The following is a 12,960-nucleotide window of genomic DNA, read 5'->3' on the forward strand; positions in this document are numbered from 1 at the left end:
CCCTAATTAGGAGAAAATTAATATTGCTTCGTTCTTTCTTTCTTTTCGACCATGTCCGATCCTAATAGGATCATATCATATGGGCCTCCACCGAGTGGAAGTTTGTATTAACCTATTAGTGCCGGGAGGTTTTGTATTGCGGCAAATGAGAGGCCGCAAATTTTTCAGCAAATATAAACCTTAATTTTTTTTTTTTGAAATATATTGAAAGTTTATCATGAACACTTACCAATCATTTGCTAAATGTCTCTTTATTGGACAAGTATTCTTCCGAATTTTAAATGTTACAAAACAAACACCTGAAACTGGCATTCTGTCTTCAAAGACAGGCGAATAAGTCCTCGTTTTTTGTATGGCCGGCACTGTACGCCCACCGGCCATATCCGCGAACATGTTTTTGTCTTTTGTTTTTACGAGAAATGGATGTCAGCCTCTTGCTCAACCTATTAGGTCCATATTCTGACTCATACACAAATTTAAAAACAATATGTGTACTTGCCAGACCCATTATTTGAACCTGGGACCCACGACGCTATAGGCCAACGCTTAAGCCGCGCGGCCATCGTGGGATCGCTTATATTGCTTAATATCATCGAAGACAATGCTCCAGTACCAAAAGAAGATAACTTGTTGTGAATAGTCTTTTCCAAGTTGTAAATTTGCAAGGTTACTCCATCCATTATATTCGATGAACCTACAGGATTCTAATATAATCTGATTAGAAGTAGGGGGACTGGCGAGCGATAGGTATTTAAGTATAATGTTCAAATTAGACGCCTTGACATTGTTTCATAGACTTAGACCCCACCCCGTTCATCCAACAAAACCGCATAAGGCTGTAAGCCACGCGGCATACGGAACGTATGATTTGGGTTCATCGAGATTTTATGCATAAGCATCTGGCCGTGGCCATACACCAAATGCCTCTCTACCATAAATTGAACAAACCGATTGCAACTTACAGCCCGCGTTTGATGTTAATTATCATACTTGTTTTCTTTCGTGTTTCATTATAATTGAGCGAATTAGTTTGATTATTGTCTAATGGTATTAACTATTTTACAATTGATCTTATAATTGGTGCTTCATTTTATTCAATCATGACTGCTTTATTTATACTAAATTTTGCTTTCATAGATGAAATTAATCTACAACGCCGCAAATTTCGTAAAAGCGATAACGCTTTCGAATTCAACACATTTGCACTTAATATCCATGGTCAAAAGGAGAAGAGGTATATGTCACAAAAGTGTTATTTTACAGGAGAATTATTTTAAACTTAAAAGTTGAATATCAAATCAGATATTTATATTTTCAATGGAATTTTTATTTTATAAGTACATATTATAAAAAAATAATGTTTATGTAATCTGCACATATTTTACATTTTTATTAGTAATTTGTCTAAAAAATGACATATTATATCTATTCTGCTGAATGGAATTCGAGCACTTAGCTGACATAATACTATTATTATCAAGTTGTTTTCATAATTTGGTATGGACTAGGACTTAAATAAATGTGGAATAGATAGTTTATAAGAAGATGATTATGTGTCATTAAAGTTTTAATTTATTCGTGAAGTAACAATGCAATATCTTAAGTAAAACAAACAAATAGGATTATGACATCTTACAGTTACAGTTTTTATATGACTAAAAAAAATGAAACTTGAAATGGTATTTAATATTTTACTGTTTTACACATTTGAAATATTCAGAAGAAATATAAAATTGAACACTACAAAGTACCTACATATCCACTATATAATATCCATCCGTTTTACCTTAATTTTAACGTAAAATTAAATCTTATTAATCTAGTCACTAGTGGCTACGTACCTACATATCCACTATATAATATCCATCCGTTTTACCTTAATTTTAACGTAAAATTAAATCTTATTAATCTAGTCACTAGTGGCTACGTACCTACATATCCACTATATAATATCCATCCGTTTTACCTTAATTTTAACGTAAAATTAAATCTTATTAATCTAGTCACTAGTGGCTTCTTTTCAAAATCTGGATCGAATATAACTCATTTTTCTAAAAACAGTTTCCGTATTCTTAATTGTTTTGAAATAAATCATTCCAAATTCTTTTCTGTATTGAAACCATTTCGTTAGCTGAATGGGAACTATTTTATCTCACACTTGTAATATTTTACATGAGTAGTTTGAAACATCCAATTTATGTTATTTATTATTTATATAGACACATTTATACATCATTATTTCCGTCAACAGTCCTACTAAAATATGATATATAGGTACATTTATCTATACAAGTGATAAGTAAGTAAGTAGGTTGTTTCAAAGAACTCCCTTCTAAATTATTTCAAATGTGAGTTATAATGGTTCTGCATTCAGCTGACGATTTTATTTCAAACCATGAATATTTCTGTCCTTCCGTATCAACTTTGCGGTTTTGGAAAGGTACCCTGAATAAATCAGAAATTTCATAAAATTGATCTCGATCCATAACATAAACATGGATGTTTTCCCCCGCTGATCTTACTAGTTGACACCATTCTCGTGGATTTTATATCAGTATGCCTTCTTTGTTGTTTTGTTAATTTATTCTCTATTATTGAGTGGACACTGTTACACTCCATGTGATTGTGCCCAGGTATCTATCAAAAATCTGTGGTCAATTGACTTGACTGTTGCTTATTGAGACAGGTGCAATTTACCCACTATGTAACTCCATGAATGCCTATCATCACAATCGTAGATGGTTAATTTGAATGTACAAAGTAGGCGTTTATAGAAGGCATCATTAAATGCTAACATCATGGTTGGTAGGCACAGCCGGAGATCTAATGAAAAAACTCTTTTGGTTGGATCCAAGTTGGCTTCCTCTTTATCTAACCTCTTTGTATAATAATCATTGCAATAACTTACTATTACATACGTCAATACCATGTCAACGTAAAGTAGAATGCACGCTTATTAAGATACGTTTTATGTGTTGAAATATCACTCATAACAGTCATAACTTATGATTTTACCGGAACAAACATTGATGTCACAAAGAAAGAGAATAGGTCCAAGTGTAATATCATTGTAATAGAGTTTTGTTTGACAAAAGTGCATCAGACTGGCATTTTTATGCTTTCTCTATAGGCACTGTCCAACCTATTTTGGTATATGTCGCTGATTCAAACAGCACTGCAGTATTAATTTACGCCACAGCGAATTGGGAGTAGAGGTATAAGTTACATAACACTGTTTGCTTAACAGCTTTCTGTATATTTTTATACATATACCATATTAAAATATCGAAAACGGGTATAAGCAATTTTTTTTCATGACTTGTGATTGTTCTCCTGCATAGAATGATTGAAATTTTAGACATCTGCATACTTAACTCATTTTCGGATTTTTGATGACATAATTATACCACTTCTCCTGATTGCCACGGATATAGTGTTCGTTAAAAATTCACGACACTCCTGATTTATCCTCGAAATATATTGTTTAGGAAACACTGAAATATATAATAAAATAATCAACTATTTCACTCCTGAGTAGAGCATAAAAATGCTTGTTAGCCCTTTGCTCTTAACCCAATGAATCGTTGTGTTGGATAAAACATACATTGAAAAACATGTAATTTTCTATATTATATTACCATAGCTTCAAATACTATCAACTTAAAGCCACCATAAAATCACACATATAATAAAGATTAATGCACTTAGCTACCAATTTTACAAAATAATTAAGTATTAGGCTTTTTTTAAATATTAGATAATGAATTCTTCCTATTTATGAGAATAAGATATTTGCAGTGGGGGCTCAAGGGGATCGTACCCGGTAACAATTAAAATAAAAATGACCATGGAAAACCAACATTTGTTTCATTAATATCAGCGGTTTCTTCTAACTATACGACATATTTACAAACAAATCAATATATAATATAAATTAATTAAATATGTAGGTACATAATTCGTCTCTCTTCTGCCAGTACACACTAACTGGAGAATACTATTTTTGAGTAATTTGACTTTGAAGTTGTTAAAATGTTTGAAATAATGGTCTATCATGTGAGTTTATTAAGTAATCGTAAAAAGGATGACTTTAAACTAAAGACTGTTTATTTATTTAGAAGGTTTCCAGACGGTAAAGTTTAAAATAAGGAACATTTTGGTACTAACTCAATATGTAATTTTTTCGAATTAGTGTCTTCTGCCAGAACAGTGACGAATATAAAGAAAAACTAAATTAATTATCTAATAATTGACTCTCTTGAGGCAACTGTAGCGTATGGCTGAGCCAGATCTAATATTATTTCTTAATCTCCAATGTGACCAGAGGCCGCATGGTCCGTTTTCTTGTCCCCTCGTTACTCTTAAAGTCATAACACTGCACAGCACATCCAGTATCAGCAGCACTGTTAAGAGAAAGCAAGCGTCCAACAGGCTTCATTATTTGGTTTAATGCGCCGGCTAGATGTTCATGCTTTACCACTAGCTTATCTGCGCAAACCGGTTTGTATCGGGAAGCCCATGTATATGAACAGGAAAATTGTAGCTCGCACAAACCGAAATGCGCAGCCTCTGTAAAATTCGACTTGCTTGAAATTTTGGTTTGTGCGGTAAAGCTGGTACGTGTAGACGGGATACGGGATACAAGCCGCGCTTGTTCTCAGTCCGTCGAAGGTTATGGTGTAAATAATACGTCTTAGTACCTAATAAAGATAATTCAGACAAACTAATCTTCATGTATTCTTTGTGTAAATCCTTGTAAATTGCTCTGCACGTGTCCGGAATAATTAAAGAGAAGGCTTGAAGAGAAATTGCTGTCAATAATCTCAAATCCTTATATGCTCTTCCAGTAGCTAATAACTTGAAAGTACATGTCAGTCGTTCATGAGGAGATATAGATTCACGCATCACAGTGCTTTGTCGTTCAATTAGAGGCGTGATCAAATCTAGCAACCCATTATATACATTTTCACCCATTCTTAAATAATTCCGCCAGTCAGCTGGATATTCTATTTATCCGTTGAGTAAATTTATATGCGAGTGTATGTTTCTTCTTACTAGCCATTGCTTGGCCTACTTGGATCTGTAGCTTTTATCTCTCCTTTAACGAATAAACAATAGAAAAACCCGTGTGACAAAAACAAATCGTCACTTTCCGACATTGCTGCGATTCCGATAAAACAATATTTTCATGATGACGACTTCTGCCATAATGAGGTTTGCGCAAACTTATTTTTGCCGTGTGGCCATCACAAAGTGTTTTTGCACAAACTATACCTCGCAGGCAAGTCGCTGCCGTCTAGCCAGCGCATAACCGAGTACAACCGTGAGACCCAGATATTCTGCATTTTGTTGAATGTTGCTTCAGCCACTCGCATTCAGATAGTGAGCACCAGCAGTGCCAAGATCTATAAAAATAAGTAATATGTAATAATAACACACATCATTGGTTTTTGAAGTTATACTTCTTTAGGCGCGTTTGGAAAATCAGATCAGACTGTATTTTTGGCATGTGACATGTAACACATAATTTATTTTTTCACAAAAATAAACGCACTCGATTGGATTCGAACCACCGATTTTTCGGTTATCAGCCAAACTCACTACCTTTACGCCACAGTATGATAATGCAATCGTGACGATTATACAGTATAATATTATAGTTTAGAATTGTTCCGTTAAGCGGTCTTTTTTCTTGAGTGTGTAATTTAACAAGATAATTAAGAGCTAGTCGAAGAATCTAGGTTATCACAAGTTTTGTTTTTGTTTTGTAACGCCAAAGAAGTATAACTTCTAGCGCGCGTACATAAGTACACACATCGATTTTTTAAAACAGTTTTATTTGTCTCCTGGACAATATGGTTTTGTACTCATAGCAAGTATTCTAGAATCAACGACGATAATTTAAAAAAAAATGTATTAGGCTATCATAAGATCCCTGCTGGTACATTGTTTATAAAAAATGGCAATGCCTTCTAGAATTTTCACCTATTTTATTAAGCTTAAATAATATAGATATTGCATATTTTTTTTTAAATGTATCAGGCTCTCATAGACCCCTGCAGGTAGATTGTTTATGAAAAAATGGCAATGCCTTCTAGAATTTTCACCTATTTTACTAAACTTAAAATAATATAGATATTGCTTATTTAAAAAAAATGTATCAGGCTCTGATAGACCCCTGCAGGTAGATTGTTTGTGGGAAAATATAAAATTATCATAATGTAATCTACTTTTCAAATATTCACTACATTCTTATCGATGCACTGGAAAATCTATTAGGCACTCGCCTTAATGTTTTATGCTTAACGTAACGCATTAATTTGGCATGGGATGGTAGTTATGCCCGCCGATGCGACATAATTTATTTTGCGCGGCGACGTTCGGGTGTTCTAAATGTTGGAGGTTTGTAATTTTCAGCTGTGGCTTGGGCCGGTTGGGTAAAGACTGAATGTTGCAACTTTTATTATGATTATTCATTTTTCATTTTGGTCTAAAGTGTACTTGCGCATGCGCATGTTTGTTCGATACCTACAACCAAGTAAATAGCACGTGTATATTTATTTTTCATTGTAAAGGTTGTGTATCAAGATTTAAGGCTATATTTATGTAAGTATTATTTATGAGTAAAATTATATATCAATAAATAAATAAATTTTGTGAATGTTGAGTTGGTAAATAATTCAAACAATGGTATGTTGTAAATTTACAATATTTAGACACTTCATACACAAAAATACATATTTTTACTGTTTAGGATAATATTTTTCTTATATCCCATGTCAATTTATTTATTAGCGGCTTATAATAATTGAAGACAATAATAATTATTATGTTTCATCACAAAAGCCAATATCACATTTCAGTTAAACCATTAAATAGGCTATGTTTTACTTTTGATTTGTAATAAATTGTTATTGTTAACGAAAACAGTTAAAGAAAAGATGGTCGAAATAGCGGTTTGCTAAATTTTTCAAACAGGTTTTGAATTTTTTTTTCCACAGTAGGTACATTCTGCAATAATATTTTTTTTTTTTTTTGTTACGTCAAAGAAGTATAACTTCTAACACGCGTACATAGGTATACACCGATTTTTTTTCTTTTTGTTATAGAAATCGGGGATAATAACTAATTATTCATTTATTTTATATTTTATACTCATAAGCAATGTATACTTCTGTGATTAGTCCTATTGATAGGCTTTAATAAAAAATACCTCGGGGTGCAAGTTGGTGCATAATACAGTGACTTACTATTTAGTACTTGTATAAAATAATAAAAAAACTGATCATAAGTATCTCACTCTAATTAATTACTCTTGCTAATGGCATTTAATTAAGACTTGTCGGTTTTCAGCCACTTTCATGTGTGGACTGCGGCTGCGAAGGACCTAATTTATGGATCTGCCTGCAAGGAAATTGCTTGCACGTCGGCTGCTCCGAAAATAGAAACGATCATAGCACCATCCATTATCAGGTATGCAATACAAAACTTTAATAAGTATAGTATCTCTTTACAATTCTGAATACAGTTATTATTTTTATCATTAATCGTCTTGAAATAATTCTTACTTGTTTACAGAACAATCCGCAACATTGCGTTCATATGAATTTAGTAACTGAACGCATCTGGTGCTATGAATGCAAGAAAGAGGTGTTCTTTCCTCCCATTTTCAACATGCCTTATGATACCACCAGCATTACACAGGTAAGTCGTCAACATATATTTAATTTATATATTAATTATATTTAATTTTCTCACTGATGCAAAGTGTAAATACAAACTCTGAAATATTCTGGCAAGTGTTGGTCTATTTGTCATTAATATTTGCTTGGTAATTGGGGCCATTAGTGGTTTCTTATTCCATGGTGCAGAATTAACTTGTCATTGTTTAATTAAGCTGATTGGGAGGACAATAACTACGTTCAAACAAATTACTTACTTCAATGTTAATATATTATTATTCTGTCAGAGTGTGAGCTTTAGAAGATGGATGATGATTTTGAAGTTTTTGAAATAAGGCCTGTTAAGTATTGAGTTTGAATGTGAATATAGCAAAGATAATAATATGTTGTATCATCATCAATCTATAATAGTTTAATCAATCTTCACTGTGAATTAAAATCGTATGTTTTTGCTTTGTCAGAGTGCTTCAATGACATCATCAATAGGCAACAATTTGAAGAGTCCACGAGAAAGGAGAAGGCGCACCATGTTTCTCGGGCTGGACACCGACCCCGACCTGAGCGTGTCTCCTGATTCTAGTGATCCCGATGATGATGCCCATGATGCTGCGCATGAAGGAAAACCCAGAGGTTATTCTACACTATTGATCAAATTTCAAATACGTATACATTGGATTCTTGATTTATCGTTCCTTGATCTGTCGTTGCCCCGCATGTATCGTTCATTTGGTCAGGTCTCGAAAACAATGAACACTTAAGTTTGCTCTGAATATACAACCGGTTCTCCTCGCAACTCCCCCAATTCGAGTGTTATTGATTCTCACGTTGTCAACCACAGTTGATTTCAGATGTATGTGTTGTAAACAGCGTATTTATTATCTCGTGTACCTGTGGAGTTTGATGATATCCACTCTAAACTACATTTAAACAAAAAAATGTGAAATTCTATTATTGCTTATCAATTCTTTCCCTTATACCGCATTCAATGTTTTCCTGTATTTATCGCTTGGTTCATCTAGTCCTTTCAAAAACAATATATCGAGAATCCATTATACTCATATATTGTAGATTGTAGACACTATGCTTTTGGAGGAAAGTAAACAATTCATAACTGAAGAGAACAGTAGGTACCTACATTCACAATAAATCTATAAAGGTAGGTCACTTATTGTTGTACTTATAAAATTTAAGTAATTGATTTTTCATGATATTGGTATTGATAGATACACGTTACATAATATGACATACAAAATCTATGAAACTATAAAAACTCATAAGATACTAATATAGAAATGTGTATTTTTGAATAAATAAGTAAATGTGACATAAATCTGCAATCAAATCAGTGGTTATTTTGAACAAAGCCAACATTTCCATTTCAACACGGTTCATACTATTTATTTCTATCTAGTGACTATCTCGATCTGTACTAGCAATGCTATGCTCTTTGCAAGCAATCGCTGAAGTGTTTGAAATTTGCTAATGGATTTTACCACCACACATACATTAAAATAATCTATAGTGTCCATTGACATTAATTACAATTTTTATGACTTTATTTAAAAGCGCTGTGCTTAATTGAAATAAATCAGCTTTTATTTGTTTATTTGTGGCACTAATTTCATATTGTGCTTAAAATTATTTCTATATAAGTCAACGTTGACTATTGGGTCTTCGCCACTGCACAATATTAATATCTTTAATCTCCACCCTTGCAGGCTTGGTAGGACTTCAGAACATCGGCAACACATGCTATATGAACTCAGCGATACAAGCACTCAGTAACACCCCTCCTTTGACGCAGTATTTCTTGGACTGTGCGGCATCCGTTGATCTCTTAAGTGACACCAAAAAACCTGGACTCAGCAGGTAATTTACGTCTTCTGCCAAAATAGTAATGGTGCTTTTATGAATAACAATTACTAAATAATTTATAATAAATTATTTAAATCAAGCTAGTTTTCTTAATTCACAAGATTTAAGAATATAATAATCTTTATTGAACATACATAATTCAGAAACACACCTATTAGAACAAATCTTGAAAAAAATATAATATCCAATGTGCTTAAACAATTACTGCGCCATGCGTAATTACTAAAGCACCGGCTAGATACTCATGCTTTATGACAAGCTTACCTGCAAACCGATTTGTATCAGGAAGTCCATGTGTATGGATGGGAAAATGGAAGCGCATGCAAACCGAAAAACACTGTAAAAGTCTATACCACGCAGGCAAGTAGCTATACCACTCAGGCAAGTCGCTGCCGTCTAGCCGGTGGCGCATTAGAAAATAATGAATAGACAAGCGACTGAAGTATTTATCAAATTCCGTTAATATTGACGACTGGCTTCTGTGATTTGAATGAAGGTACCAATAATAGGTACATATCTTGATTCCTAGCTGGTGTCAGGATCTCTCCAAATAACTATTTCTTTTATTCAACGAATAATTCACAAGATTTAAGAATGTACCATTCTAATTATTGAACATACATAATTTTGAAAAACACTTTTGAGAAAATATATTATAATAAATAGAAAATTTTTTTTTGAAAAAAGTAAGACACCCAGCAGGATCGAACCTACATCTCTTGGGTTCCGTCCTCGCATTGTCCACTATGCTACTAGGTGACATACTAATTATGACAAATTTTAACTATTGGCCTTTTAATACCTGCTCATCAGCGCTCTTCAAAATCAAACTACTATTGGCAATCGGTTTTTGTTTATTAAGACGATACATCAGTGGAACGGAAAATAATTTTCAACTATAGGCGCGATGAAATTTTGGATTCGCTGGCATTCGGAGAGAGAACGTCGAGCTGGGAACACGTCGATTTGTTTCGTGATGGCGACGGGGGTATTAATTCTTAAATCGTGTAAAGATGACTAAAAACGTTACCCATTTACTTGAAAAAGAAAACATGTCAATGAATATATTATTATTGTTACTAATAGAACAATAAACAGAACATTAAATGGACGCATATTGGATTTATATGACAAATTATATTTCGTTCGGCATGCGTCATTTGCACCCGCGATCCACAATCCGAGCATCGCCTAGCCAAGATCTTTTTCGACCGTGCCTCAACTGAGGTATAGCCTTAAATCAAAGTAGGTACCTACTACTTCAATTACTAACCAACGTCACGGATCTCTCCAATATTTTATGATGTAACTTACTCGAACTTGCTAACAATTTTTAATTAACTATGTCTTTTATTCAACGAATAATTCACAAGATTTAAGAATGTACCATTCTAATTATTTTTTCTGTTATAATATATTTTCTCATAAGTGTTTTTCAAAATTATGTAAGTATGTACAATAATGTTAGATTGAACCATTTTTTTTATTCAGCGAATATTGAATGGTTTCTATGGTTTTTATATAATTTATCATAAATTATTATGTTATTATGAAAAACAGAAGTTTGAAAAAGTGATTGTATGCTGTGAAAATTTTATTTGAATTAATGTGCTTGTGATGGGAAAAATGTTGAGAAACATTGCCTTAGATCACCGTTATGACTACCATGATACTGTGGTCTTCCAGCAGTTTGACTTATCGACAGTCTTTGTAAGATAACGGAACTAACTCGTACATATTTGGAGATGTAGGATTGTGTAGTCTAAATTTTAAAATGCCCTGAAATTTTTTTCAGATCTTACCAAAAATTAGTGAAAGAAATATGGAATAAACGAACACGGGGATTTGTGGTACCAAAAGGGATACTGTATGGGATTAGAAATGTAAGTAGGACTTCATTCACTCTCTTTATGATTGTTGATTATTCCTACGTAGAATTATTGCTATGATTTATCAACTAAAACGGGGAGGGGAATTCACATCTACTACATACATATTATTTGGAGGGCGTTTGTGATTCTAATAATACAGAACTCATAATAGACAAATTGGTTGCACTACACGTGGGTCTATTCTATACTTATCGACCGCTAAAGTGATAGAGTGATAAATATTATCAAACTTAGGGTAGGTTTGTATCAAAGTATTAGCACTTATTGTAACAATTACAATAAGTTGGTTGTAATTATTTTTACTTTAGCGGTCGATAAGATAATAAATAAACCCACAGTCTATTTTTCTAATTAGTTACTATTTTTTAATTTTACTGATTTGATTACTAGTAATGGTGAGCAATCTAGTGTGTTTATGTGGAGATTCATCTTTATTTCTTCATTTAAATAAATAAATAATTTTAATTCCACTTTTTTTTCAAAACCTGTTTTTTAAAATTGAAAAATTTCACTTACAATTTAATTGTTTATTAATTGAGATAGTGTAGTTGTTTATTCACTCTCATCGAGGTTACCATATCGTCACTGTTCTGGCAGAAAACACTAATTCGAAAAAATAACATATTGAGTTAGTACCAAAATGTTCCTTATTTCAAACTTTACCGTCTGGAAACCTTCTTAATAAATAAACAGTCTTTATTTTAAAGTCACCCTTTTTAGGATTACTTAATAAACTGACATGATAGACGATTATTTCAAACATTTTAACAACTTCAAAGTCAAATTACTCAAAACTAGTATTCTCCAGTTAGTGTGTTCTGCCAGAACAGAGACGATATATAGTTAGTTTATAATAAAATCTCTTTTTTTTAGTTATTACGCACAACTATTAATTTTTTGATTTTGGATAGGCACACATTGTATTAAAATACAGGACTTATCTTGTCTTGTTGACTTTATTGTTTTACTGTTGGTAGAAGACTCGATACACATTTTACCAGACATTTTAAAAGCAGGCGGAGAGACAAAAATTTTGGGAAACTCAGTGAATATAAACGATAAAGCTGTTTAGTGCAGTTATGTTCATGAAAATACATATTGCCATTTGATTATGTAGAGGTTATGTTTGAAGTTTTATTGTTTAGTTCTTATTTAAGTAATTAAAATGATTTATCCGATTATCGTTGTAGGTGAACCCGATATTCAGAGGCTACCAGCAGCATGACACTCAAGAGTTTCTGCGGTGTTTTATGGACCAACTTCATGAGGAACTAAAAGAACCAGTGCGGGGAAATCGACAGTCGCCCAACGTCCAATCGGATCTCGGATACATCACCAGACAGCCGGGATCCTCCAATCAGATCTCTGGGCATTTTACAGCCATGGATAGTATCAATCAGCACGGTGGTAAGTGTGAATGCTTACATCTTGTAAGGAATATGTGGAAGATTAGTAAAAGTAAAAAGACTTGTCAGGTGTCTTTATTAGATTGGTAGGACTGCTGTGTCTAT

At 33.0% G+C, this 12,960-nt stretch overlaps 1 protein-coding gene across 1 annotated transcript in view; it reads left to right on the forward strand.

The window, feature by feature from the left end:
- The window catches only part of LOC147067510 (ubiquitin carboxyl-terminal hydrolase 20-like), a 29,736-nt gene that overhangs the window by 773 nt on the left and 16,003 nt on the right, over nucleotides 1-12,960 (forward strand). Inside the window, exons 2-7 of the mRNA XM_085954536.1 lie at nucleotides 7,354-7,473; nucleotides 7,579-7,704; nucleotides 8,144-8,312; nucleotides 9,401-9,551; nucleotides 11,353-11,440; nucleotides 12,640-12,856. Coding sequence (XP_085810662.1) covers nucleotides 7,354-7,473; nucleotides 7,579-7,704; nucleotides 8,144-8,312; nucleotides 9,401-9,551; nucleotides 11,353-11,440; nucleotides 12,640-12,856 — 871 coding nt within the window. The remainder of the gene's footprint in view (nucleotides 1-7,353; nucleotides 7,474-7,578; nucleotides 7,705-8,143; nucleotides 8,313-9,400; nucleotides 9,552-11,352; nucleotides 11,441-12,639; nucleotides 12,857-12,960) is intronic.

Source organism: Rhyacophila brunnea, unplaced genomic scaffold, assembly GCF_057557595.1.
Source record: "Rhyacophila brunnea isolate RB1 unplaced genomic scaffold, BYU_Rbru_1.0 scaffold_4, whole genome shotgun sequence".
NCBI lineage: Eukaryota > Metazoa > Arthropoda > Insecta > Trichoptera > Rhyacophilidae > Rhyacophila > Rhyacophila brunnea.